At 34.9% G+C, this 26,150-nt stretch overlaps 1 protein-coding gene across 12 annotated transcripts in view; it reads left to right on the top strand.

The window, feature by feature from the left end:
• Window positions 1-26,150, top strand: part of TANC2 (tetratricopeptide repeat, ankyrin repeat and coiled-coil containing 2) — a 370,065-nt gene that overhangs the window by 197,939 nt on the left and 145,976 nt on the right. For all 12 annotated transcript variants that reach the window (XM_012747318.3, XM_012747321.3, XM_012747322.3 and 9 more), the window contains 2 exons: window positions 17,123-17,271; window positions 23,578-23,764. In XM_012747318.3, the coding sequence (XP_012602772.2) occupies window positions 17,123-17,271; window positions 23,578-23,764 (336 nt within the window). The remainder of the gene's footprint in view (window positions 1-17,122; window positions 17,272-23,577; window positions 23,765-26,150) is intronic.

The raw sequence follows: 26,150 nt of genomic DNA on the forward strand, positions 1-26,150 counted from the left end.
ACATCCCTGGATCACAGTTTAGGAAATTCTGTTCTAAGGATATCTTTTCTAATACAGTAAATATAGCCTAAGATAATAACTGAATATAGTAATTTTCTATAATGTTTATGGTTCATGTATGGTTTTTAGCATAAATATATTCAACTGTTTAAAGACTAACCATATACTCATATACTGGTAAGTGGAATAATGTTACACTTTGAAAAAAATTTTTGACTAGTAGTAGGAGGGAAAGGTACAGTATAATAGGGTACTCATTATCTTTTTTTATTCTCTATTTTTCCTTTCTGTGTTGATTAAAAAAAAAACACAGTACTAGGAGATAAATCAGCAAATCTTAGCAGCAATATCATAAGGAGAGACTTTTCCAAACCCAAACCTCATGAAAGTGGCATGAATTACCTTATTTTATAGTTATTTTTAGAGAATATATTTATATACTATACTATAAGCCGAAACCCATTACAGTAAATTTAAAGGAACCTATAATAGCAATGATTATAAATTTTAAATGAAGCACTGAATGTATTAGCATTCTCCATAGAAACAGAACCAATAAAACATATATAGATATATAGAAAGAAATTTATTATAAGGGATTGATTAATGCAATTATGGAGACTGAAAAGACCCATGATCTGCCATCTGCAGCCTGGAGGTCTAAGAAACCCAGTGGTATAGTTTTAGTTCAAACCCAAAGGCTTGAGAACCATGGTGTAAGTCTCAGTCTGAATCCAGAGGCACGAGAACAAGGAGCTCTGATGTCCAAAGGCAAGAAAAGATGGATATCCCAGATCAAGCAGAGAGAACAAATTCACTCTTCCATCTTTTTCTCTTTAGCCTCTCAACAGATGACATTCGTCAATGTCCACCCACATTGGTGAGGGCAACTTTTTTACTCAACCTACCAATTTAAATGCTAATCTCTTCTAGAACCACTCTCACAGACATACCCAGAAATAATGTTTTACCAGATATCTGGGCATCCCTTAGCCTAGTGAAGTTGACAAATAAATTAACCATTGTAATGCACTTAGTTCAAAATTCCAGTTTAAACCTACATTGTAGCTTTCAAATTGGAAATATCTGGCTTAGTATGTTTTCTACATATTCCTGCATATTTGTTATGCCATTCCATGGTCTGGAAGTATGAATCCTTCACCCTTATCTTCCAATAGATCAGTTCTATAATATTCTTGATACCCTACCCCTTTTATATTAAAAACTCCCTGTTGTCCTTCTTGTAACTGTATATATAGGTCTTTCACATTGCCCAATCTATACTATTGCAGTATAGTGAAATACTTCTAGAATGGTGCTTTTCTCTTTATGCCTAGGTAATTACATCATGATATTTTATAATAGTGTGCAGCTTCTAGAATAAATCCTAGATTTGGAAGCCAGCAGAGAATAAATTTGCCATTTAGATCAGTGTGACTTTTGAGAATATTATGCTACTTTTCTTACTGTGACTAGTGTATAAATGCCTTACTTTCCACATTAGAATAAATTGTGCTATGGATGAGGAAATCCAGGCCAATAAGGGCATAATATGGAACTACAACATTGCAGAAGAAATAAACCTTTACCATATTTTGCATCTCAAACATATGTCTATTCAAAGCAGACATTAGAAACATCAGTTTAAAGCCCAAAGGAACATTTCCGTGAGAAATATCAGTCTTAGAAATTTCAATTAAACATTTAAGGTCTTTGACCTGCTCAAAAATTGGTTTCTGTTTTAGCCAAATAGTCATCATCATACATTAATGTGCATGTAGTGCCTCTCGTATGTTGGGGGCAATTATGTAGGCTAGGAAACACTATAGTTTCAGTGTTGCTAAGCAATGAATACTTTCTGTCTCCCTATAGTATGTCTCAACAGTGATTCAAATTTCCAGTGGTGGGAAGTTGTGATAGAAGATTACAGTATGAGCATTTAAAAGCCTGTTCCCCTACCCAAGTGTCAAACTAATGATTTTTGTAATGCAAAAGGAAGAGTCCCTAATCTCATAAAAATTTTATTCCTAGATAGCAAGAGGAAGAAGTGTGTCTGTGTGTGTGTGTGCGAATGTGAATGAGGATTTTTCCCTTATTTATTTGTGTATGTCTTAAGTTGTTAGTAAAAATACTGTAGTATTATTAAATATTGAGTAAATGTATTGGTTTTAGGGAGTATGTATATCTTAAGGGACAAAGGCAAATACTTAGTCACTTAATCATAGAAACATAGGTTGCTGCAAAACTTATTTACTTTATTAGCTTCTGCTGGAAGTTCTGAGCCCTAAAAGAAGTATCAGAGTATTTAAGATTCTAACTGCAAAAGGAAATAATTAAAACTCACTGTTTTAAGTTTGAATGTGGAGCTCAAAAAGATAATGTTAAAAATATTAACTTTTCATAATTAGTTGAATTTCTAATTAATGAAGAGGGACCACTTTTTACCCATAACAATGTTAGATCTTCACCACAACCCCCATGCAGATTGACTATAGAAGCTGCTGTTGCTTTGTTGGTTTTTTTTTTTTTGGAGACTGGATCTTACTCTTGCTTACTCTTGTGACCCAGGCTGGAGTGCAGTGGCACGATCATAGCTCACTATTGTCTCAAACTCCTGGGCTCAAGCCATACTACTGCCTCAGCCTCCTGAGTAGCAAGGACTACAGGCCTGCACTACCACACCTGGCTAATTTTTAAATTTTTTTTTAGAGATGGGGTCTCGCTATGTTGCCCATGCTGCTCTCAAAATCCTGGGCTCAAGTGATCCTCCTGCCTCAGCTTCCCAATGTACTGAGATTACAGGTGTGAGCACCAAACCTGGCCCAGAAGCTTCTTTTCTCATCAAATACATAAATATAGGGACTATGTTTCAGATATAAGGGTTAGATGAAACAGAATTTAGTAGCCTTTTAAACCCTTTTTTTCCATTAGAGCTAAGAATAGTGCCCATAAGCAATACTGGCAGGTCTACAGTGCAGTAATAAGATAGGAATAAGAAAGGGAGGAAAAAAGGGGAGCAGAAACTTAGGTGAGTGATGAGAATACAAGAAGGAAGGGAAGGAGAGGGAAAAGAATTATGAATGGAAAAAGAAAGTATTTTGGTGGTGAGAATTACAGTGCCATTCATTGACAGCTATGCCATATTCTGTAATTCGTGTGTATAATAGAATTCAAGAACCACTGAGTAATGGTTAGAAACTAACTCTTACCGAGATTTGAACTTTGTATAAGTTTATATAAGCTACTTAACCTCTCTGAGCCTCAGGTTCCTCATCTGGAAATAGAGGTAATAATATTAACCTCATAGCATTGTCATGAGAAAAAATGAGCTAAGTATGTAAAGGTTGTGGTACATAGTAAATAATCAAAAATGACAACTTATATAAAATTAATATATTGTAAATTCTACAAGTATAAAATTTCAGAAAATGGGATTGGTGCCATTTCCATGACAATATGTGCATTAATGGGTATAGTACATTGAATCTTATTTGTTTTCTCTTCTTTTCTAACTTGGTTTCTTTCATTTTAAAGCCAGTTTACTAAGTTTTCACTATCTTTAGACCAGTGGTTCTTAATTTATATGGTCACATATCCCTCTAAGAAATCGATGAAATTCATGGACTACTGCTACAGAATATTGCACTTATATACAAAATTTTGCATACTGTCTGGGTTTAAAAAAATTAATAAAACATTTAGGTTTGTTTGCCCTGTGTAATAGTTTTATGTGAAAACTAGTCTGAACAAACCAAAATTAATAAGAATCAAAGATTAGAATGTTCTAACTAGGTTGCATTATGACTAGCTCCCATTCCATACCCAAAGCTAAGCATCCCCTCTGCAAGTAGAGAAAATCCCTAAAAGTTGATTTTTTAACTTATACCCTATGTGAGAGTTAATTTAAAGAAGGCAGTAGTTTAGAATAGTAGGTAAGGTTGGGGGGAAGCAGGGTAAGTGGGAGAAACAATCATATTTTTTAAGAGATGGGGGCCTATGATATAATTTTGTGCAGCTGCCCCAGTTAGGCATTCTTTTTCCTCAATTGGGGGTTAACAATGACCTGTGTCATTGATAGCTTAACATGGATCTAGTTCTTCCACAGAGACCATTCTTCTCTACTTTTCTTTCTCTGGACCCTCCATAGTGAGAGATGGTTCTTATTTAGAACTATGAAAAACATCTCAGATCCCATCTAAACCACCAATTTATATTTACATTTAAAGAAGTAAACAAATTACTAGAGAAGGTTTATTGTTTCAAAACATAGGCAACCACATATTTAAAAATTAAAATCAGGCTGGGCGCGGTGGCTCACGCCTGTAATCCTAGCACTCTAGGAGGCCGAGGCGGGCGGATTGCTCAAGGCCAGGAGTTCGAAACCACCCTGAGCAAGAGCGAGACCCCGTCTCTACTATAAATAGAAACATATTAATTGGCCAACTAACATATATATAAAAAAAATTAGCCGGGCATGGTGGCATGTAGTCCCAGCTACTCGGGAGGCTGAGGCAGGAGGATTGCTTGAGCCCAGGAGTTAGTTTGAGGTTGCTGTGAGCGAGGCTGACACCATGGCACTCACTCTAGCCTGGGCAACAAAGCGAGACTGTCTCAAAAAAAAAAAAAAAAATTAAAATCAGAATGCCTTCAGGGTAGATGTATGCTCTGCAGCTCAATATACACTTTATCATTTCCTATTACCATTACCCCTAGCCATGCCAGATATATGAAAACTGCTTGTATCCTGACAATATTTGAGTTTGTAACTTCTGCTGTGGCTTAGAAGGAGTCTTTACCTTTTTCACGAGGTGGCAAGGAAGGACTAGAGAATGAGAGTGAAAATTTTGTGGCCAGGCACAGTGGCTGACACCTGTAATGCTAGCACTCTGGGAGGCCAGTGTGGGAGGATCACTTAAGCTCAGGAGTTTGAGACAAGCTTGCGCAGGAGCAAGACCCTGGCTATACTTAAAAAAGAAAAAATTAGCCAAGTTTGTAGTCCCAGCTACTCGGGAGGCTGAGGCAGGAGGATCCCTGGAGCCCAGGAGTTTGAGGTTGCGATGAGGTAGGATGACACCACTGCATTCTAGCCCAGGCAACAGAGCAAGACTCTGTCTCAAAAAAAAAAAAAAAAAAAAAAATTTTTTTCCCTTTGCTCACTCCCTATTAAAACATACCATTTCAAGGGATTATTTTCAGACTTCCAGAACAGCATTTATCAAAGGGTCTCAGATCAGCAGTTCCTGATTTAGATCCTTTATTAGCTTATACACACACACACAGAATATTGTTCAGAATATAATTTGTTCTTAGCTATTATTACTATGGTTTAGCTATACCTGAAGGAAGCATTATACATGATTGAACAATTAAAATGTGAAGTTACTTTGAAGAAGGAAAAACTAAAGGATAATTTCCTCAACTAGTTATCTTCTGGTGGTATTGGGGAAACAGGTCATTAAATGGATCATGTTCTATAACTCTTCCATTGCTCTCTCCTTCCTTCATCTCCACCACTCATCCTCCTGTAGACTCTAGCCTTATTACACCTTATTTTTACAGTATTATATTAAAAATTATCTTATGAGATTAATTATAGTCTTCAACCCTCACCTTTACCCACCTTTACTATTTTTGTTGCCTATCACTTATGTTATTTTCCTTGTCTTTTCGTTCCCCTAATTATTTTTGTGTATTGAATCTAATATTTGAAAATATTTGTAGAAATAATCTGATCCTAGGATGATGATTTTTTTTTCTCCAGAAAGTGTTTTCATTTACTTCTCTTACCCGGGACTACCTCCATCCAAGTTCAGGGTTTGAGGTTTTTCCAGGGTGATAAGATGATACAAATTAGGAATACTATACCTGGTTTACTTCTGGTTCATCTTAATTGTTAGCATGTAGCTCCTAAAGGTTTCAACCCAAAGTATGGGGTGTTTTACTAGACTTCCCACTCTTAGCAGAGCCTATATTCCAACTTCTATCTCTCTGACCTTATCCGATAGCCAAAAGCACAGTTTAGCTGATCAGTCAATTTCTTCCTAGTTAGCAAATGCCCTTTGTGCTGAAGTGGCTCTATGTAGGGAATATCTCCATTCTGAATGTCTGTCTTCTCCCTGATCTTGTCATGATGATTCATCACCATCATGTTCTTTAAAGCTTTTAAAAAGATTTTAAAAATTTATTTTGTTCAGTTCATATTAGTTATCCTCAGCTAGAAGGTCTTCAATTATGAAAAGTCCCTGCCATCATTATTTCCTTTAGGGGAAAAAATTCTAGCATTTGTATTTTTAGATTGTACACACATCCTAAAGTATATAAAAGGAGCATCTTTGTTTTTCCATTTTGTGCTGTTAATGAAGCTAGGTGGGAGAAGACTTAAAACAGTCTTAGAACACTACCTATTTGGACACAGCACTCCCCTTAAATTCTGGAATCTACATATTGAGAAATGTAAATGACATTATCAACAAGTTGATTACTTGTAATGTAAAAAAGTTCTCTTTTCAGTCAGGCTTTATGGGTTGGCTGAACCATGAGGTCTATCTTTTTGATCAAGAGTAAGAGACCCTTTGTCTTTTACTTGGATTTGGAACTCAGTCTCAAAGGAATTCATATTTTGCATCAAAACTTTGACAAGTTTTGCCTAGTATAATTATGGTACTACTTGTGATACCAAATTGTTGAAAAACATTCCTTTCTGCTTCTGATCTCCATCTGGTATTACCCAATCTGTTGCCATTAGATTGGTGGGATGATGAGGGGAGGGTAACTTCATTCAGCCACAAATCTCAAATATATTTCATAGATCATTGAGGTGAGTTCAGCATTATTATGTTTTTTGCTTTTGTCTTACTTTCTACAGTAGCCATAATGGTTAAATTATTAGTAGGTAAGCTGATGTTTATATTGCTGCCTGAAAAAAAATATTAAAATAGGAAATAAGAGTTATCATGCAAAACAATTGGAGAATTTCTTTAAGTGTTTAAGAGGATTGTTAGCTACACGCTTAATACAATCTGGATTTCTATTGCTTGGCTATGTTGCAAACAAATTTTAAAAGGAATGTTTTTATCTGATGGTCAGGGTTTTATTAAAACATTGAATATCAAAAGGCACATAATACATTTTTGTATTCTACCACAAAACACCTACTATATATATTAAGTACTTACTCTTCCATTGATCCATGTAAGCAGTTTTTGGTATTGTGGAACAGAAGGCTACCCTTAAAATCTAAAGGTATTATTTGTTTTATATAGATAATTTTTCTATTTACAAGTCTTAAAGTAAAAAAACACTGATTAGAATTCATTTGTGTGCAAATGAAACTTCCATTACAGTGAAGGGCATAAAATATGGATGCTGTTTTCTCATACCTTACAAGAGCAATTAAATTTTATTTTCTTGGTTAAAATTTATTCTATACAATGAATTCTGTAGTACAACAAATGCCTTATCTGGTCCCTAACCAAGTAATATTTTTTATAATGACACTGATGATATGCTGTTTGCCCTGGAGAGAAGAAAGAAAGAATTAAACTATAGCTGAATCATCACAGCATTTTTCTAATGAAAGCTTTTGAATAACAATTATCCCTCAGTCATTTCTTCTCAAACATCCAAATAAGGAAAAATAAACACTAAAATTACCAAAATCACCCATCTGGACAATTTGGTATATCTTCTCCACTATGCTTACCACTGTATCCATAGTGGCATAGTGACTGAAACATGATGGACGCTCACCAAATGTGTGCTAAATGAGTGAAATGAACACAATAAGTCACAGGAAGAGAAAATGAAAAAACGTAATATGCTGTAAATATATGTAAATGGCATAGGTTTCTCCCTACTAAGAATTTCTCTTTTCACTTTCTTGCTGAGAAGGGGCTCATAAGTCTGAGCAACTGGAACTATGATTTCTTAATCTGTGTTTTTAACCTAATTTCACTCCCTTGGGGGTGGAGGGTAGGGAGTGGTGCATCTTTCAGTAGTTTTTTATCTGTCGTATTTATTTTAAATTTCTGCTAAATTTTCCTCTCATGGAAGGGAGGCTACATACAAGGTCAGTGTGAATGGCATATGGGAAGATGCATAACGCTTTCCTGGATCAGAATTCTGCCACATCAGCCATCTGAGATCAACCAGCTGTGAGTGAAATGGAATAAATATAATTAAAGAACATGATCAATGAATATAAAAGAATGAATGAGAACTTCAGGAAAATATCTTCTAGCCAGATATAACACATTTATCCTTAAAAATCAAGAAAAAAGAGAAATACATGAATAAATTTATCCTTTGAGAGAATGAATATATATATATCTGACAATGACAGACCATATATAAAAATAGGACCCTGACCCCCAGTCTGCAGCAGCCAACCCAAGAATCCAAACTGTCATCTACAAGTCAGACTACTGTCTCTAGCAACCAGTCCAAGAAGCTAACAGTAACCCCTATAACAGTCAGGACAAAATGGCCAGGGCTTGATTATTAACTGACAACTTGACAACTTCTCTAATTCTTGCCCTTGTAACCTAGAACCAACCGGAGAGATACAAATATGCACCCCAAACCAATCATATATTATACCTGGCTTCTAGTTAACCTGCTGGTAGCTTTAGCGTGCCAAGTGTTTCCAATTAGGGCATACCTGAAACCTTTCCTTTTGTTCTACTATAATGCTTTCCTACTTCTCTGCCTGCCTTTGGGTCTCTGCCAAATGCAAGTGCTGGTGGCTGACTTCCTTGCTATAGCAAGTTCTTTGCCTGTTCTCATATGGGTGGTCTTCATTTATTTCCATGCCTTTTTCACATAACATAGTTACAGTGTTCTAAAGAACATAGAACATATATGACTCCCGTGTTTGAACACAAATTCATGTACATAGACAGAAGAAATTCTTTTTGGATAAGACTCAGACTTATGCACATAAAAAGTAAAATGATGGAACTGGTTTCCGTATACTTTGTAAGAACAATAGTATAGCACTTGTATTACAAATGAGAAGAACAGTATTTCACCTGGAACAATGTAGTTGCTATAATTCCATTCCTCAAGTTATTTATTTTCTTGGCCTGGGTCTTTCATATCTTTACCTCTTAGCATCCTTCTCTACAGCCACTTGTGCCATTGTTTGTCATCTGTACCTGTGGCCTTCATGACAGCTGCCATGATGTCACTCCTAGTGACAAAGGCAAATCTTGAAATGACTTTGGAATTCATTAATGCCTTGGTGATACTTTTCTTTCCACATTAATTGATTTGACTTAGTCATCTCATGACACTAAATCTATGAAGGTGAGGTAAAGCCCTTTTCCACTTTACGAATTTTATAGCTATTCTCAGACTTCCAAATTAGAATTAGTTTTACTCTTTGTTTATTATAGTACTCCTAGTTTTACAGTTCTTTTATTAGCTGCATTTTCTTACAACCGTATACAACCTCCCCTCCCCCTACCTTTATCCCCAGCTAGAAGAACTTAGAATCTGTTTCCTAGAATTAGGTTGGAAAGCATAAATTCAAAGTTTATACCCCAAATTGTTGCCCATAGGAACATTAAAGAAAATTTCTTTACACATTTAGGGATATGCTTGCAGAATTTAGGAGGTATTCTTTTCCATCTCCCTTTCCTATTTAAGAATTCTTAAGGCCAGAGCTAATCTGACTGTCTTGTGATACTTCTCCCAAATTTGGTATACATAAAGCCCTTTTTAATCTGCTTTGCTAGGTCAGTGTTCCACAGTGAATATGGAGATTTCCCTCCCCCACCCTGGCTACTTTACATATTCATATGTTTATTTATTAGCAGAGATATACATAAACACAAATACTTGCAATATACAGTTCCAATTATGTTTATATAAATGTGTTTATGTGAGTTCAGAAGAGAGATCAACAAGGTCATTTATTAAAAATCAGTAGCATTTCTATATTCTAGCAAAGAACAATTAGAAAATTAAATCAAAAGCAATATAATTTATAGTGGCATCAAAAATCATGAATATTTAGGGATCAGTTTAACAAAATAGGAGCAGCAAGACTTATATACTAAAAATTATTAGTAAAACATTGATAAAATAAACAAGATCCAACAGAAATATCATGTTCATGAATATAAGATCCAATGTTGTTAAAATAGCAATATCTCCAAAATTGAGTGAACATAATCCTAAGGGAAAAAAATTTGTAGACATTTACAATCTGATTCTAAATTCATTTTATTTATTTATTTATTTTTGAGACAGGATCTCACTTTGTTACCCAGACTAGAGTGAGTGCCATGGCGTCAGCCTAGCTCACAGCAACCTCAAGCTCCTGGGCTCAAGCAATCCTCCTGCGTCAGCCTCCCGAGTTGCTGGGACTACAGACACATGCCACCACTCCCAGCTAATGTTTTCTGTTTTTAGTAGATATGGGGTCACACTCTTGCTCAGGCTGGTATTGAACTCCTGACCTCAAGTAATCCTTTCACCTTGGCCTCTCAGAGTGCTAGGATTACAGGTGTGTGCCACTGTGCCTAGCCTGATTCTAAAATTTATATGGCAATGCAAAGGACCTAATATGGCCAAAGCAGATTTTCAAAAGAATAATACAGTTAAAGGATTTACATTATTCTTTAAAAAAGGTGTCAGGGAAATTCAGTGGGGAAATGAATATTGACCCTTACTTCACACCATACACAAAAGTTAAAGTAGATTTAGATCTAAATGTAAGAGCTAGGAGTGAATCTTTGCAACCTTTGGGTAGGCAAAGATTTCTTGGATAGGACGTAACAAGTGTGAGCCATAAAAGAAAAAAGTAAAAAAAATGGGCTTTATCAAAATTAAAAACTTTTGTTTTTCAAAATAGTGTTTAGAAAATGGAAAGGCAAGCAATATAATAGGAGAAAATATCAGTATATGTATATCTGACAGACTTGTATCCAAAATAAAGAATTCCTACAACTATTATAATTAAAAGAAGACAACTAAATATTTTAAATAGATAAAAGATTTAAACAGCCATTCATAAAAGAAGATGTAAGAATGGCCAATAAGCATGTAAAAAGATGCTCAACACCATCAGTCATCAGAGAAATGCAAATTAAAACTTGAATGAGATACCACTATGCACTCAACATGGTTAAAATAAAAAAGTTTCCAATACCAAGTGTTGGTGAAGATAATGGAGCAGCTAGAACTCTCTTACACTGCTTGTGAGTGTGTAAAATGAAAAATCACTTTGGACTGATTGGACTCTTCCCTAGTTCTTCTGTGCATTTCACAAAATGAAGCACCACACCTGTTCTCATCTACCTTCAGCTCCAGTGTACCTTCTAGTGTCACTTATATCCTTATTTTGGCACTTGTGTTCCCTGAGCGAGGTCAGTAAGAGGAAAAAGAGGATCTGGAACCTGTGTCTGGCTGTCATTTCCACAGAATCCCTGAATAACCAATTTAAAGTAAAGGTTTTCATTAATTGAAGATCTATTTAAACCATAACACATTTTATAAATAATTCCTTGAAATCTCTTGATTTGAAGTTCCTATCTTAATAAAATGTCTTATTAGGAGAGCAACTTTAAATGGAAGATCTAAACTTTTAGAGTATTAAGTTTGCTGATATTTAATTAATACCTCTCATCTAAGCAACTTGAATAGTATTTGTAAAATTTTATACTAAATTATAAAATACATATAGTGTTATTTGTTTTTTCAAAATTCAAGACTTGTTTCTTGAAGTAAAAAAAAAATAAGTATTGCGAATATTGTTTTATTCTCAAGGTCATTGTCCTGTGTCCTGAATGTAATTTTTTAAAAGTAAAATATAAATACAGAAAAGTACCCAAATAATAATTATGCATCTCTATGAAATTCTGTGACGGGAACACATCCATATAACCACTGCCTAAATCAAGATATAGAACATTATCGGCACTTTTTTCCTTTGCCCCTGTAGAAATATGATATCAGCACTTTAGAAGCTTCCTTCATGCTTCCTCTGCGTCATTATCCACTCCCTACCAATATATCTACTCTTCTGACTGCCATCATCAATTATTTGTTTTACTAGTTTCTGAACTTTATATAATGAAATCATTTATTATGTATTTTCTTTTGTTCAATATTATGTTTGTGAGATTCTTTTTTCTTGCTGTCATATTCATTGCATATCTACTGTTGATGAACATTTTCAATTTGGGCTATTATGAACAATTTTATAAACATTTATTACATGACTTTAGATGCACCTATGTATACTTTTTGGGGTGTATATAACTAGTATTGAACTTAGTCATAAGGTTTCAGTATGTTCACCTTAAAAATGCCAGTTTTTACAAATTTGATACTACCAATTTGCATTTCCATCAGCCCACCAGTGTTTAAGCATTCCTTTACCCCATGTTGTCAAGTACCTTTTTGCTTTGCCATTCTGCACTGCACATGTGTAATGGTGTCTCACCATGATTTTGATTTCAATCTCCTAGTAATGTTGAACGCCTTTTCATATGCTTATGAAATAAGCATATTTCATATGCTTATTTATATGCCATTTGGATTTCCTCTTTTGTAAATTCTGTATAGAGATTTTGTCCACTTTAAAAATTGGATTATCTTTTTCTTATTGATTTGTAGGGGTTCTCCTACTCTATGCATGCAGTGGTGTCTTTGGTGAACAGAAGTTCTTATTAATGAACTTCACTTTTCTAATCTTTTCTTTTATGGTTATTACCTTTTTTGTCCTAAGAAATATTTGCCTAGTTCTAGATCATAAAGATATATTCTATTAGGTTATTTTCCAGAAGACTTATTGCTTTACTTTTGGGGTCTGTCATCTGTTTGGAATTGGTATTTGTGTAGGGATGGGATTTACTTTTCCACATGGATATTATATTGATTTATCATTAAATTTTGCATCATGTGGCCGGGCGCGGTGGCTCACGCCTATAAACCTAGCACTCTGGGAGGCTGAGGCGGGTGGATCACTCAAGGTCAGGAATTCGAAACCAGCCTGAGCAAGAGTGAGACCCCCCACCCCACGTCTCTACTAATAATTGAAAGAAATTAATTGGCTAACTAAAAATATATATAGAAAAAAATTAGCGGGGCATGGTGGCGCATGCTTGTAGTCCCTGCTACTCGGGAGGCTGAGGCAGGAGGATTGCTTGAGCCCAGGAGTTTGAGGTTGCTGTGAGCTAGGCTGACGCCATGGCACTCTAGCCTGGGCTACAGAGTGAGACTCTGTCTGAAAAAAAAAGAAAGAAAGAAAATACTATCATGTTACTGAAGCACTGCAGTGGCACTTTTGTCCTAAATAAGGTGATTGTGTATGTATAGATCTGGTTCTGGATTTTTAAATTTTGTTCCATTGATCGTTTTTTTTATGCTTGTGTCAGTCTTACTGTGTCTTAATTACTTTAGCTTTATATTAAATCTCAATGTTAAGTAATATGTCATTTTTCTTCAAATTTTCTTTACTACTCCTGGACCTTTCCAGTTCCATGTAAAATCTAGAATCCCTTAGTCTTCATGGAGCTATATTCCTCACCCAGTGTTCTGGGAGCAAAGTCTAATGCACAAACGCACTGCTTACGAACAGCCAAAACAAAACCAAAAGCTACAAGTTTAAATAGTTTTAATCAGCATTCATATATTTTGCCAGTGAGTGGATCTGGAGGATAGTGATATCCTAATAACAATGAGTATATGCAGTGCCCAGCTCTCAGTATTTTAAATACCTTTCTCCTCTAAGAAGAACCAGGGTTTCTTGGAAAAATGCCTGATTCCAGGCTGGGGGAGGGAAAGAGGAGCCTGGAAAATTGCGTGCCAGAAAGCAAAGAAGTGCCCAGAAAATGACAAGGATATGTCAAAAGCTCATAGGAACCAAATTAGGGGCTTACCCTGGTGAAGTCTAGAACAATTTGAGCAAAAAGTAATAATGATGTTTATCATAACAGATTATAACTCATTGAAAAAGATAGAAATCAGTGAGTTCATACTGATATAGATAAATGAGGTAAAAAAAAAAATGAACTTAGAAAAATCCCTATTTGACAAGCACGATAGTAATAAATTCAACCAAGAAACATGAATGGATACTGAGAATAGTGGACAAAAGTTTATTTAAGAGGAATTCAAACATATTTTTACACCAGTGTTTGTTCTATCATTATTCACAAAAGCTGGAAACAAACACCCAAGAGTCCAACAACAGATGAAGGGATAAATTAAATAGTGGTGTATACATGCATTGGAATATTATTCAGCCATAAAAAGGAATGAAATTCTGATATGTAACATGAGTGAACTTTGAAAACATTATGCTAAGTGAGACAAGCCAAACACAAAGGAACAAGCATTGTATGATTCCACTTACATGAGGTACCTAGAACAGGCAAATTCATAAAGGCAGAAAGGTAGTAAAGAGGTTACCAGGGACTGATGAGAGGAGGAAATGGGAAGTTATTGTTTTTGCAGGTAGAGAGTTTTTTGGAATGATGAAAAAGTTCTGGAAATGGATGGTGGCAATGGTTTTATGACATTGTGAATGTACTTAATGCCAATGAATCATATGCCTAAAAATGGTTAAAGTGACAAATTTTGTTATGTATATTTTACCACAAAATTTTATTTTTCATTTAAAAGTTTGTTGAGGGATCACCTGAGGTCAGGAGTTCAAAACCAGGCTGAGCAAGAGACCCTGTCTCTACAAAAAATAGAAAAATTAGCCAGGCGTGATAGTACGTGCCTGTAGTCCCAGCTACTGGAGAAGCTGACGCAGGAGGATCGCTTGAGCCCAAGAATGTGAGGTTGTAGTGAGCTCTGATGACACCACTATGCTCTATCCCCAGCAACAGAGTGAAACCCTGTCTCCAAAAAAAAAAAAAAAAAGTTTGTTGAGGAATGGAATATTTACACAATCTCAAGATAGTCCCGTACAAAATATTAGCCTGATGCAAAGGTAATTATGGTATTAGCATTGTTGAAATTTGCCATTTGATACTGGAATACATTCTTAAGTTAATATTATACATTATTTTAATATGCATTTCTCACTTTATTTTTTTGGTAATGACTTATTACTTGCTGTTTATATTTATTTTAGACTGTGGAAATGATGTTAGACAAAAAGCAAATTCCAGTAATTTTCTTATTTGAGTTCAAAATGGATCAAAAGCAGCAGAGACAACTGACAGCATCAACAACGCATTTGGCCCAGGAACTGCTAATGAATGTACAGTGCAGGGGTGGTTTGAGAAGTTTTGCAAAGGGGATGAGAGCCTTGAAGATGAGGAGCTCTGTGGCCAGCCATCGGAAGTTGACAATGACCAATTGAGAGCAATCATCGAAGCTGATCCTCTTACAGCTAGCTACATGAAAAGTTGCCAAAGAACTCAACGTTAACCAAGTAAATTGGAAATGTGAAAAAGCTGGATAAGTGGGGGCCTCATGAGTTGACCGAAAATTTAAAAAATTGTTATTTTGAAGTGTCATCTTCCCTTTTTGTATGCAACTACAACAAACCATTTCTCAATCAGATTGTGACATGCAAAAGAAAGATTTTATATGACAATTGGAGACGACCAGCTCAGCAGTTGAACCGAGGAGAAGACGCTCCACTCCAGAGCACTTCCCAATGCCAAACTTGCACCAAAAAAAAGGTCATGGTCACTGTTTGGTGGTCTGTTGCGGATCTGGTCCACTACAGCTTTTTGAATCCTGGCAAAATCATTACATCTGAGAAGTATGATCAGCAAATCAATGAGATGCACCGAAAATGGCAGTGGCTGCAGCCAGCATTGGTCAACAGAGAGGGCCCAATTCTTCTCCACAACAATGCCCAGCTGCACCCCGCACAACTTGACACTTCAAAGATTGAATGAATTGGGCTACAAAGTTTTGTCTCATCCACCATATTTGCCTGACCTCTCGCCAACTTACTACCACTTCTTCAAGCATCCCAACAACTTTTTGCAGAAAACGTTTCCACAACCAGCAGGATGCAAAAAATGCTTTCCAAGAGTTCTTTGAATCCTGAAGTAGAGATTTTTTAATGCTACAGGGATAAACAAACTTATTTCTCATTGGCAAAAATGTGTTGATTGTAATGGTTCCTATTTTGATTAATAAAGATGTGTTTGAGCCTAGTTATAATGATTCAAAATTCAGTCTGAAACCGCAATTACTTTTGCACCAACCTAACGTGTTTTAAGGGATAAGGGGAAAAAGTATAGTTTTATAGTAGAAAAATTTGGCAGACACTACCATCACCAAGTGACCAAAGTTAACACATTACTTTTGTGATATTGCTGCCAATAACGTATAACCTGAATCAAATCGCGAGGTAATATCAGATAAAGTCAGTTGAGGGACATTGTACAAAACAACCGGTTTTTAAAAGTCCTTAAAAGTGTCAAGGTCATGAAAGTTAAGACTAAAGAACTGTTCCAGACTAAAAGAGATAAAATTGATAGCTAATGCTGAATTTTACATCCTTTTGCTAGAAAAGACATTATTGAGACAAGTGTTAAAACTTTAACGGGGTCTGTAGATGAGATCACAGTAATACAAATTGTTAGTTTCCTGATTTCTGTGTTGGTACTGTGGTTGGTACTGTAGAATGTCCTTGTTTATAGGAAATAATACTGTCAGGGGATGGTGTGAAATTATGTTTGCAACTTTCAAATGGTTAAGGAATAGTATGTGTACTATTCTTGAAACTTTTTTAAAAGTTTGAAATTATTTCAAAATAAAAAAGAATATTTACACAAACTATTTTTCAAAAAAAAGAAGATAAAAGAACTTGAGTGGTGATTGTGGCTGAGAACTAGATCCCAAGACTAGGACTGTATTGGAAGGCTAACTGCCAAAGAAATGGAAGTCTTTTCCTATTCAGCAAGTTACAGAAACATTCTACCAAACTAAAGTGTTTGAAGTAGATAAGTTGAGTCGACTTTTTATCAGTTATAATCTTTAAAAGTGGGAAAATTTAGCTTATTGACAGGGACCTTGTAATTTTTGTTTTAGAATCTGAAAAGTAAAGAAATGACCAAACTGAATGTAAGAATAGTTGCAAAACTAGACAGTTTTTCATTTTGTAAGACTCATGTTTTTCAATGCTGCCTTGTTATAGGTGATGCTGAACAGGAACTTGGCCCCCCTCCATCTGTAGATGAGGCAGCAAACACACTCATGACTCGTCTGGGTTTCCTCCTTGGAGAGAAAGTCACAGAAGTTCAGCCAGGGGACCAATACAGCATGGAAGTACAGGATGAAAATCAGGTAAGCAGTTTGCCATCAATTTTGTGAAACTTGGTATAAATTAGCTTATTATACCAGGAAAAGAAGAGCATGTGTGTGTATACATGTTCATTCTGAGAGAATAATTCTAATTGCTAAATGCCTTTTGAGGCCTAGAATACAACTCAATTTTCCATAGTCACTATATTTCTTCAGTTTATGAAACATCTTTTAGTTTCATTCTTAGATTTAAAAACTTAAAAAGCCACTTTTAGGCTTTAATTTATAAAAATAAGCCACAACAAACAAAATCGACATATGTATGAGCACTGTACTCAAAAATTGTAAAATACACATTGTTTTCAAGTTATTTACCAAATTGGTGATATGCTGGGCCACAGAGTGTCTCAATAAATTTCAAAAGATTACAGTTACTATGACCACAGAATTAATCAGTTACAAAATGATAACTTAGAAAAGGACATCTAAAAAATAACTTAGAAAATCCCCCAAGTGTTTAGATATTAAGTAATATACTTCTAAACAGCTTTTGCATCCAAGAAGAAAATCACCAAAAAGAATTAGAAAATATTTTAAACTGAAGTAATACAAACTAAGTATAACAAAACTTGTAGGATATAGCTAAAGATGTGTTAAAAAGAAATATTATATTTGAATGCACATATTAAAAAAGTAGAAAACCTGAAATATTAATAATCTAAGTATCCATCTCAGTTAAAAAAATATTAGCAATTTAAAAAATTATTTCATAGTTTTTTTTCTTTTGGATATTTCCATTCTTTTCAGTTTAAATGTAGCAAAGGAAGTACTAGAGTCACATTTATGTGGTCTTAATCTTTATACCATGAATGCCTTGTAGTGAAGCATTTTATTCAGATGATAAAAATCAATTTCAAATATCATATTTTTATTGATAAATGGTGAAGATTCTGTGACATATATTAGTTTTGTCATAATAAGATATATAAGGATTATTTTAATGTATTTATATGTCTTATAGGGAATGTTCAAGTATTTCAGGGTGCTCTCCTCAAGCCTTTGTGTTCTTTTTATCCTCATCCTTAGGTTATTGGTTTTGCTGGCTGCACATTATAGTCACCAGGAGAGTTTTTATAAAACTCAGATGCCTAGTAACTCTCATCTTAAGATTCTCCTTCATTCTTATTTCTTTAAATACTATCTTAACTCCCAAATTATCTCTAGACCTGCCTTTTCCCCTTAACTCTAGATCTGTATATTCAGCTTCCTACGTGTTTTTTATGCATGTGTAAGATACATCTCAAACTTAACATGTCACAAACTGAACCTTGCATTTCCCCCCAGAACCTGCTCCTGCTGCAGTGTTTCCTTTCTGAATAAATGGTACCAACTGCTTGCTTAGGATGAATGCATTGGAGGCATTCTTGACTTCTCTCTGTCAGACCCCACTTTCACTCTTTCAGCAAATCATGTCCTCTGTCTTGAAAATATATACTAAATCTGATCCCTTCTCACTACTTCCACTGCTACACCTGAGTCCAAGCCACTGTCATCTTTTGCCTGCACTACTGCAATACCTACTAGAATGTAAGGCTAGGAGGCCTGGTATTTTTGCCTGTTCTACCTACCGCTGTGTCCTCTGCACCTAGAACACTGTCTGTCATTGGTAGGTGCTCAATAAGTATTCACCGTATAAATAAATGGCCTCCCAATAGGTGTCTGCTGCCACTCTTTCCCCTCTATAGTCTGTTCACACAGTAGCTAGTGATCCTTATAAAATGTGAATCTGATCCTGTCACTTTGCTTTTAATCTTCCACTGTGTTCCGATCACACTTAGAATAAAATCTAAAATTTTTACCATGGCCTAGAAGGCCTTATCTGATCTAGTCACATGCTGCCTCTCCTACATCATTTCCTACCCCTCTTCCTTTCATCCACTGCTCTCCAGCCACATTGGCCTCCTTGTCAATCCCCAAAAACATAAAGCATATTCATTTGTAGTAGAATGCTCTTCCCACATAATTCATTTCCACACTTCATTCAGTGCTCTGCTTAGATGTTACCTCTTCAGAGAGGTCTTTCTTAATTACTTTATCTAATAGCACCTGTCTATCACTATGTTTTCTTATCCTACTAATTTATTTTCTTCAGAGCTCTTATTAACTGATTTTACATTTTTAGTTGCAGGGTTTTTGTCTGTATCTCATATAAGAATGTATGTTTCATGATGGCAGGGCTAATGATTTTTTAAAATCAATTTATATTGTAATTATGTCAATATGCTATGCTCTATGAATAAAAAATGGAAATAATTGTTGAAGGATTTTTAAAAATTGGTATAAATAAAAACATCTATTTTTCTTTTCATTTCTTGATATTCATGTCAAGTTTAAATGTGGCTGTTCTAATAATGACCAAGTAACATGATGTAAGCCATATATAATAGCCAGAATATTTGCCAAGGACCCTGTTGTTTCTACACGTCTACATTTCTTTAGGTTAGTGATCCCCAAATTTTTTGGCACTAGGGACCGTTTTCATGGATGACAATTTTTCCACGGACCTGGCTAGGAAGCTTGAGGAGGACTGGAGAAGTGGGGGAGGTGGAGACGGGAGGGAGGAAGTGGCAGAGAGTGGAGCTCAGGTGGTGATCTGTGGCCCTGTTTTGCTAAGATGGGTACTTGACTGCAGCCCAGGGGTTGGGGACTTTAGATGATAAAATTTATACTTGTTGCTTTTGAGATTCTATGATGTGATTTCTGATAAAGCCACAAGTCTGTGGAGTGTGCCTTACTTGTATATTACCAAATAAAATAAAGTAAATGAGTAGGATCATTGATTTAATATAACTAAAGCAATATGGTATAATAGAAAAGTCATTGAACCAGGAGGGAGAAAACTTGTGTTCTAGTTCCAGCTCTACCACCAACCATTCTGTAAATTTGCACAGGTCCCTTAACCTCTCTGAGCTTTAGGTTTTCCATAGGTAATAATAACTGAGAATTTATTAAATGCTCACTGTATACTAATCATTGCACTAATTGCTTTTACTTGCACTATTTTGTTTAAGCGTCCTTACATCCCAGTGTGGTAGGGTTCATTCATATTTTTAATTATTAGATGAAAAGATGGAAACACACAGAAAGTGATGGGATAGTATTTAAGTCTGCTTGTATAACCTATGTTCTTAACAGCTACACTATACTATTCCAGTGTAATATGAAATAATAACACCGTCAGGATTGTTGTGCAGATCAAGTTAAATCATGAATATGAAAATACTTTGTAACCTTTAAAATGTCATATAAGTAAAAAGTATAAATAATGTGCAGTATACCAACTCTTCAGTTGTCATAAATAAAAAGAAAACAATATATAGTAAATAAAAATATACCAAAAAAAAAGAAAAAAATAATGTACAATATAATTAGTGTATAAATATATGCAGGAACTATACAATTTGAGGGAAATTACTTCATAGCTTTCATATTTTCTGTTCCTTTTCAAATTTCTTAAATGGGGAAAATAACATTCACTATGCCTCTCATACCAGGTTGATAAGGAGTCAATGAAATATACAAAAATGTTTTAAAGCTGTTAAACATTACATAAATGTAAGATATTAATAATGACACTAAATGATCATCTTTTTGAAATATAATATGTCCTGAAACTATTTTGGAACCACATAAGAAGGTGGCTAAATTGATCACTGAATTTCTAGTCTTAGGAAGAGTATTAAGAACTAAGGGATCATGCTCATTTGGTGACTTTCTTCTGAGCTAAACAGCATACTAAAAAAATTAGACTGCTATATTTAAGACCCTATAGTGACAATGTCCTCAGAATTATACTAGTGATGACAGAATCTGATACAAGCGGCTCAGCATATATTATTTTTTCTGCAAGAGACGAAGTAGTAAAAGTGATATTTAATTTACTGTTTTCTTCTGTCAGTAGTTTCCAGGATATTAAAATGGACCTTATGAATTCCATCATTTGGTTCTTATCCTGCATATTTATAGGACTTTTTTTTTTTTTTTTTTTTTTTTTGAGACAGAGTCTTGCTTTCTTGCCTAGGCTAGAGTGAGTGCCGTGGCGTCAGCCTAGCTCACAGCAACCTCAAACTCCTGGGCTCAAGCCATCCTCCTGCCTCAGCCTCCCAAGTAGCTGGGACTACAGGCACAAGCCACCATGCCCGGCTGATTTTTATATATATATATATATTAGTTGGCCAATTAATTTCTTTCTATTTTTTTTTTATGGTAGAGACGGGGTCTCGCTCAGGCTGGTTTTGAACTCCTGACCTTGAGCAATCCACCCGCCTCGGCCTCCCAGAGTGCTAGGATTACAGGCGTGAGCCACCGCGCCCGGCAATAGGACTTTTAAGAGATCCAGATTGGAACCTTTTTAGGATCCTTCTGGAGAATGTTAAGTACAATGGGAAAACCACTAAAAGGTTTCGGAAGTGGAGTGGCTTAATTAGATGTCCATTTTAGCCTACAGTATGGAGAATAGATAATGTTGTCCTTCTATATCTCATTGACTAGCCTCCTTAAATCAATATAAAGCCTATCTTTTAATTCATAAGCCATGAACAATTTTCTTTTTTAAATAGCTTGATATTTAAGCTTTGCTTTTACAGTTAAAGTCTTTAAAGTGTACATTCTGTGATAGGTGTTTTATTTTGCAGAAAATAATTTGTTGTAAAAATAGGAAGTGTTGTTTGGACTTAACCTCTCCATTGGCTGTATTATGCGTGTATAATATGACTCTCACAAAGAACAGAATAAGAATCTTGTCTAAGAACAGAAATGGGTTGTTATAAAACTTTTTCAATATGAGATGACTATAGATATATTTAATGTAAAGGACCTGAGTAGAGTTCATTTCATCTATCAACATGTTCCTCAAACTAGGTGTGGAGGGGTTAAAAAGTGCTTATTAAATTTCTAAGCTGAAGGATTTTAATTTGGTAAGTCTAGGGTGGGGCTCAGTAGCTGTCAATTTTGTGAGAGAGCTTGTTTGTTTTTTACATTTCACATCTGAATCTAATGTGTGCCTAGTTAAGAATCGTTGCTTTGGTAGACCAACATCATTTTATAAAAATAGAAGAGATTACAAAGAAATTGAAATTCCCCTCTCCTCTGAAGACATAATATATAGTAAAAGAGAAATTTGCATAAATTTGAGGGCTTGTGTTATTAAGAAAAATCAGTCTCTAATATTATTATATGATTGAAAAGATTTATTTGGTTGCAGGATAATGAGAATGTCACTTGTGCTTAGTTTAGTAGAATGTATCTTTTATGACCTGGTGTATTCAACACAGATGATTAATTACAAGGGATTGTACCTGGAAATCCTCTTAGGATGAATTGAGGAGCCTTAATAGTCTCATAACTAGTTAGCAATACATTCTCCAGTTATCCAATGTTAGCCGAAAAAAAAATAGCAGAGAGAATATAAATAGACTCTATGTGTAAAGAAATTAAAAGGATTCTTTTATATTTAACATTTAAAGATATTAAGTTTATCATTAGTGTTACTTCAAGTAATTTTGTCATTAATCACTTAGCATTTTAAAAAGGATAAAATTTTTTTAGTGTTTAAAAATATATACTTTTATTCATTGTTTCAATAATTTATTTGGGTAGAAAACTGAGGAAAAATGAAACAACATTAAAATAGGTAAACCAGAATATGTTACCATCAACCTTTTTGATAAATTATTCATTCCTTTGCATCACAACTTAAAAGGAGGTAAGTGATCTCAGACTGTTCAACCTCTACAGAGAAATTCTATAGTTTTGTATTACATTAATATTATTCAATCTATTTTATTAGACAAACTTTTAGAATAAGGCATTTTTCCTTGCTTTTATTTATTGTCTCTGGGCAGCTGCCTATGTATCAAAAAGACACTTTTTTGCATTAAGAACTTTATTTAACCTCAGCTGCAGGGATTTTTTTCCCTCTGTCTAAAGAAAATTATTAAAAGATCATCTTCAAGCCTTCTGAAAAGTTTTATTGATTGTAAGGAAAACTTGTGCTTAATAAAAAAATTTCTCTATTCTCTTAATGAATGGCAATGATAGAATACTTATTACTGGAAATTCCCTAGGCAGAAAAACTAGGCATAGTCTCTGCTCATGATAAATTCATCAAGTTTCACCTCAATCGTAGAACCCAAAATCTCTTATTCTGGAAAGCAAAAATGAATAGAGCCTAATAAATGTAAAAGCTGTGCATGTAGATTATTTTTTTCTTTTTTCATCAAGGCTTTTACCTTGAGATATACTTTAACAGCTGGTCAGTTTATATTATTAATGACTCCAATTTTTCAGACCTCAGCAATCACCCAGCGGATAAGTCCCTGTTCCACCCTGACTAGCAGCACTGCTTCTCCACCAGCCAGTAGCCCCTGCTCTACCCTCCCACCAGTCAGTACAAATGCAACTGCCAAGGATTGCAGCTATGGGCCTGTTACTAGTCCAACATCCACACTTGAAAGCAGAGATAGTGGCATCATTGGTGAGTTGGTTTTTATATTAATCTTGTGAACTTTTTTCCTTTTTAAGATAATTACACTGTTTAAGGTTTTAAAAAAATCTGCTTTTGAGTTGTTAAGATATGTCTATAAAGCTTATTCTGGTCTTTTTAATGATGCTGGCAAGAGAAGCTTAAATGTAAAAATGAAAGGTATGCCTCCCTGCCTAACTACTCCTTCTCAGGCCAGTACTTGATAAGGAGTAGATAAAAAAAAAAATTGTCTGCTTCTTCCTGTAAATTCACATATACCATCTATCTAACAACAAAAGTGGTTCAGGAGAGTTAATTCCTCACTGGTATAGAGAGTTTTATGAAAACAGGAGACTAAGATTAAATGGCTAAGTACTTACAATCAAGTTGTTCTGGGATCTATTTGGGAAAACAAATATCAGTTTTTTAATTAGTTTTGGGAGCCCTTTCAGACTTTGTTTTTCTTCTTGTCAATAAGACATCCTTGTGTTTTTACCTTCCACAAAGTAGAAAAATGGTATTTCTTTGCTTATGATTCAGGAATCTTAGCCCAATATGTTCTTATGGCAAACTTGGGCAAAAGGGAATTTAGAACTTGGAAGTATCCAAGCAAAGAAATTTGCTATCTCATTTATCTTGTGAATTTTCTAATACCTTTCTTTACAGAAGATCCTAGTCTACTAGGATTCAGCACCGTTTTATGATAAGAACTCTCAATAAAATAGGCATACATGAGACATACCTCAAAATTATTAAAGCCATATATGACAGACCCAAACCCAACATCATACTGAGCAAGGAAAAATTGAAAGCATTCCTGCTTAGAACTGGAACTAGACAAGGTTGCCCACTATCACTTCTGTCCAACATAGTGTTAGAAGTCCTAGCTAGAGCAGTCAGACAGGAGAAGGAAATCAAGGGTATCTAAATGGAAAAAGAAGAGGTTAAACTATCACTCTTTGCTGATGATATGATCTTATATCTAGAAAACTCGAAAGATTCAACCAAGAGACTCCTGTAATTGATAAATAAAATCAGCGAAATCTCAGACTACAAAATCAGCGTACACAAATCAGGAGCTTTCATATACATATGCCAATAACAGTCAAGCTGAGAATCAAATCAAAGACGCAGTACTTTTCACCAGCAACAAAGAAAATGAAATACCTAGAAATATACTTAATGAGGTGAAAGATCTCTGTAGGGAGAATTATGAAACTCTGAGGAAAGAAATGGCAGAGGATGTAAATAAATGGAAAAACATGTCATGCTTATGCTACTGAAATCAGAAGCTTTCATATACGCCAGTAGCAATCAAGCTGAGAATCAAATCAAAGACACAATACCTTTCACTCTAGCAACAAAATAAAATACTTAGGAATATATTTTGAGCCTGGGGCCTTGTGAAGCATATGTAACTCTCATGTCTCTTCATCTTCAGAGCTGCGATAACTATTTAATATTTTTCAAGTTTCATATAACTCATGCACAGAAAACAATAAAAAGTAACAAATTTTTCATTAAATTAGAAGGGTACATTTCGTTTTCAAAGTTTTTATTCTATTTTTCTAATAAAAAATCGTGGCCCCAAGGGAAAAAAAAATTTTTTTCTAGTGTAGTCATGTGTTAAAAACACCTTGCATAATTTATTCTACTCACTGAAACCAAAGTAATCTTTTTAAAATGCAAGTTTAATCATGTCCCTCAAAACTGTTTAATCATTTCCTCAATTGCCCTTAGGTTAAGCAAGGTAAAATCCAATCCCTTTAATATGGTTTATGAGTTCCACTCTAATTTGGACTATGTCTCCTCTCCATTGCTTCACCTGGTAGTGTGCGGTGGCTAGCTAGCACCAGTGATATCCAATTGTTAAGGTTTCAGTAATTTTTGAGCCAGCTATTAAATCATAGGTAGCTTGAAGTCAGCCACCAAGCAAGTATTTATGCCATGGAGATCAGCAAACACTAAGAATCAGAATTTTGTTTTGTTTCTTGTTTTATTTTTCACAGAGCCAGTTGTTAAACCTGTATAAGCAAACCACTGGCCCCAACTCACTCCCAAGTTCTAGCCTATTGAACTTAATTCTCTTAAAGAACTTTGCTGTCTCTTGCCTCTATGCCCTTACAGATTTTTTTCTCTTTAGATTATACATTCTTTACCCATCTTCACCTGATGGACTCAATTTAGACAACAAGAGTATTCCCTAACCTCAAGTTTGGATTAGATTTTTCTCTCCTTTCTCATAAAGCAGGGTCTCTCTCTTTTTCCAATGGGTAAAATAAAGATAAAAGTACAAATTTAGGTGGATATGTTATTATTATCTGGAATGACTGGAAGTTGGACAAGGATTGCAAGGATTTTTATTGAAGTCCTTGATCATTATTGAAAATGCAACTTT

Source organism: Microcebus murinus, chromosome 18 (genome assembly GCF_040939455.1).
Source record: "Microcebus murinus isolate Inina chromosome 18, M.murinus_Inina_mat1.0, whole genome shotgun sequence".
Taxonomy (NCBI): Eukaryota; Metazoa; Chordata; class Mammalia; order Primates; family Cheirogaleidae; genus Microcebus; species Microcebus murinus.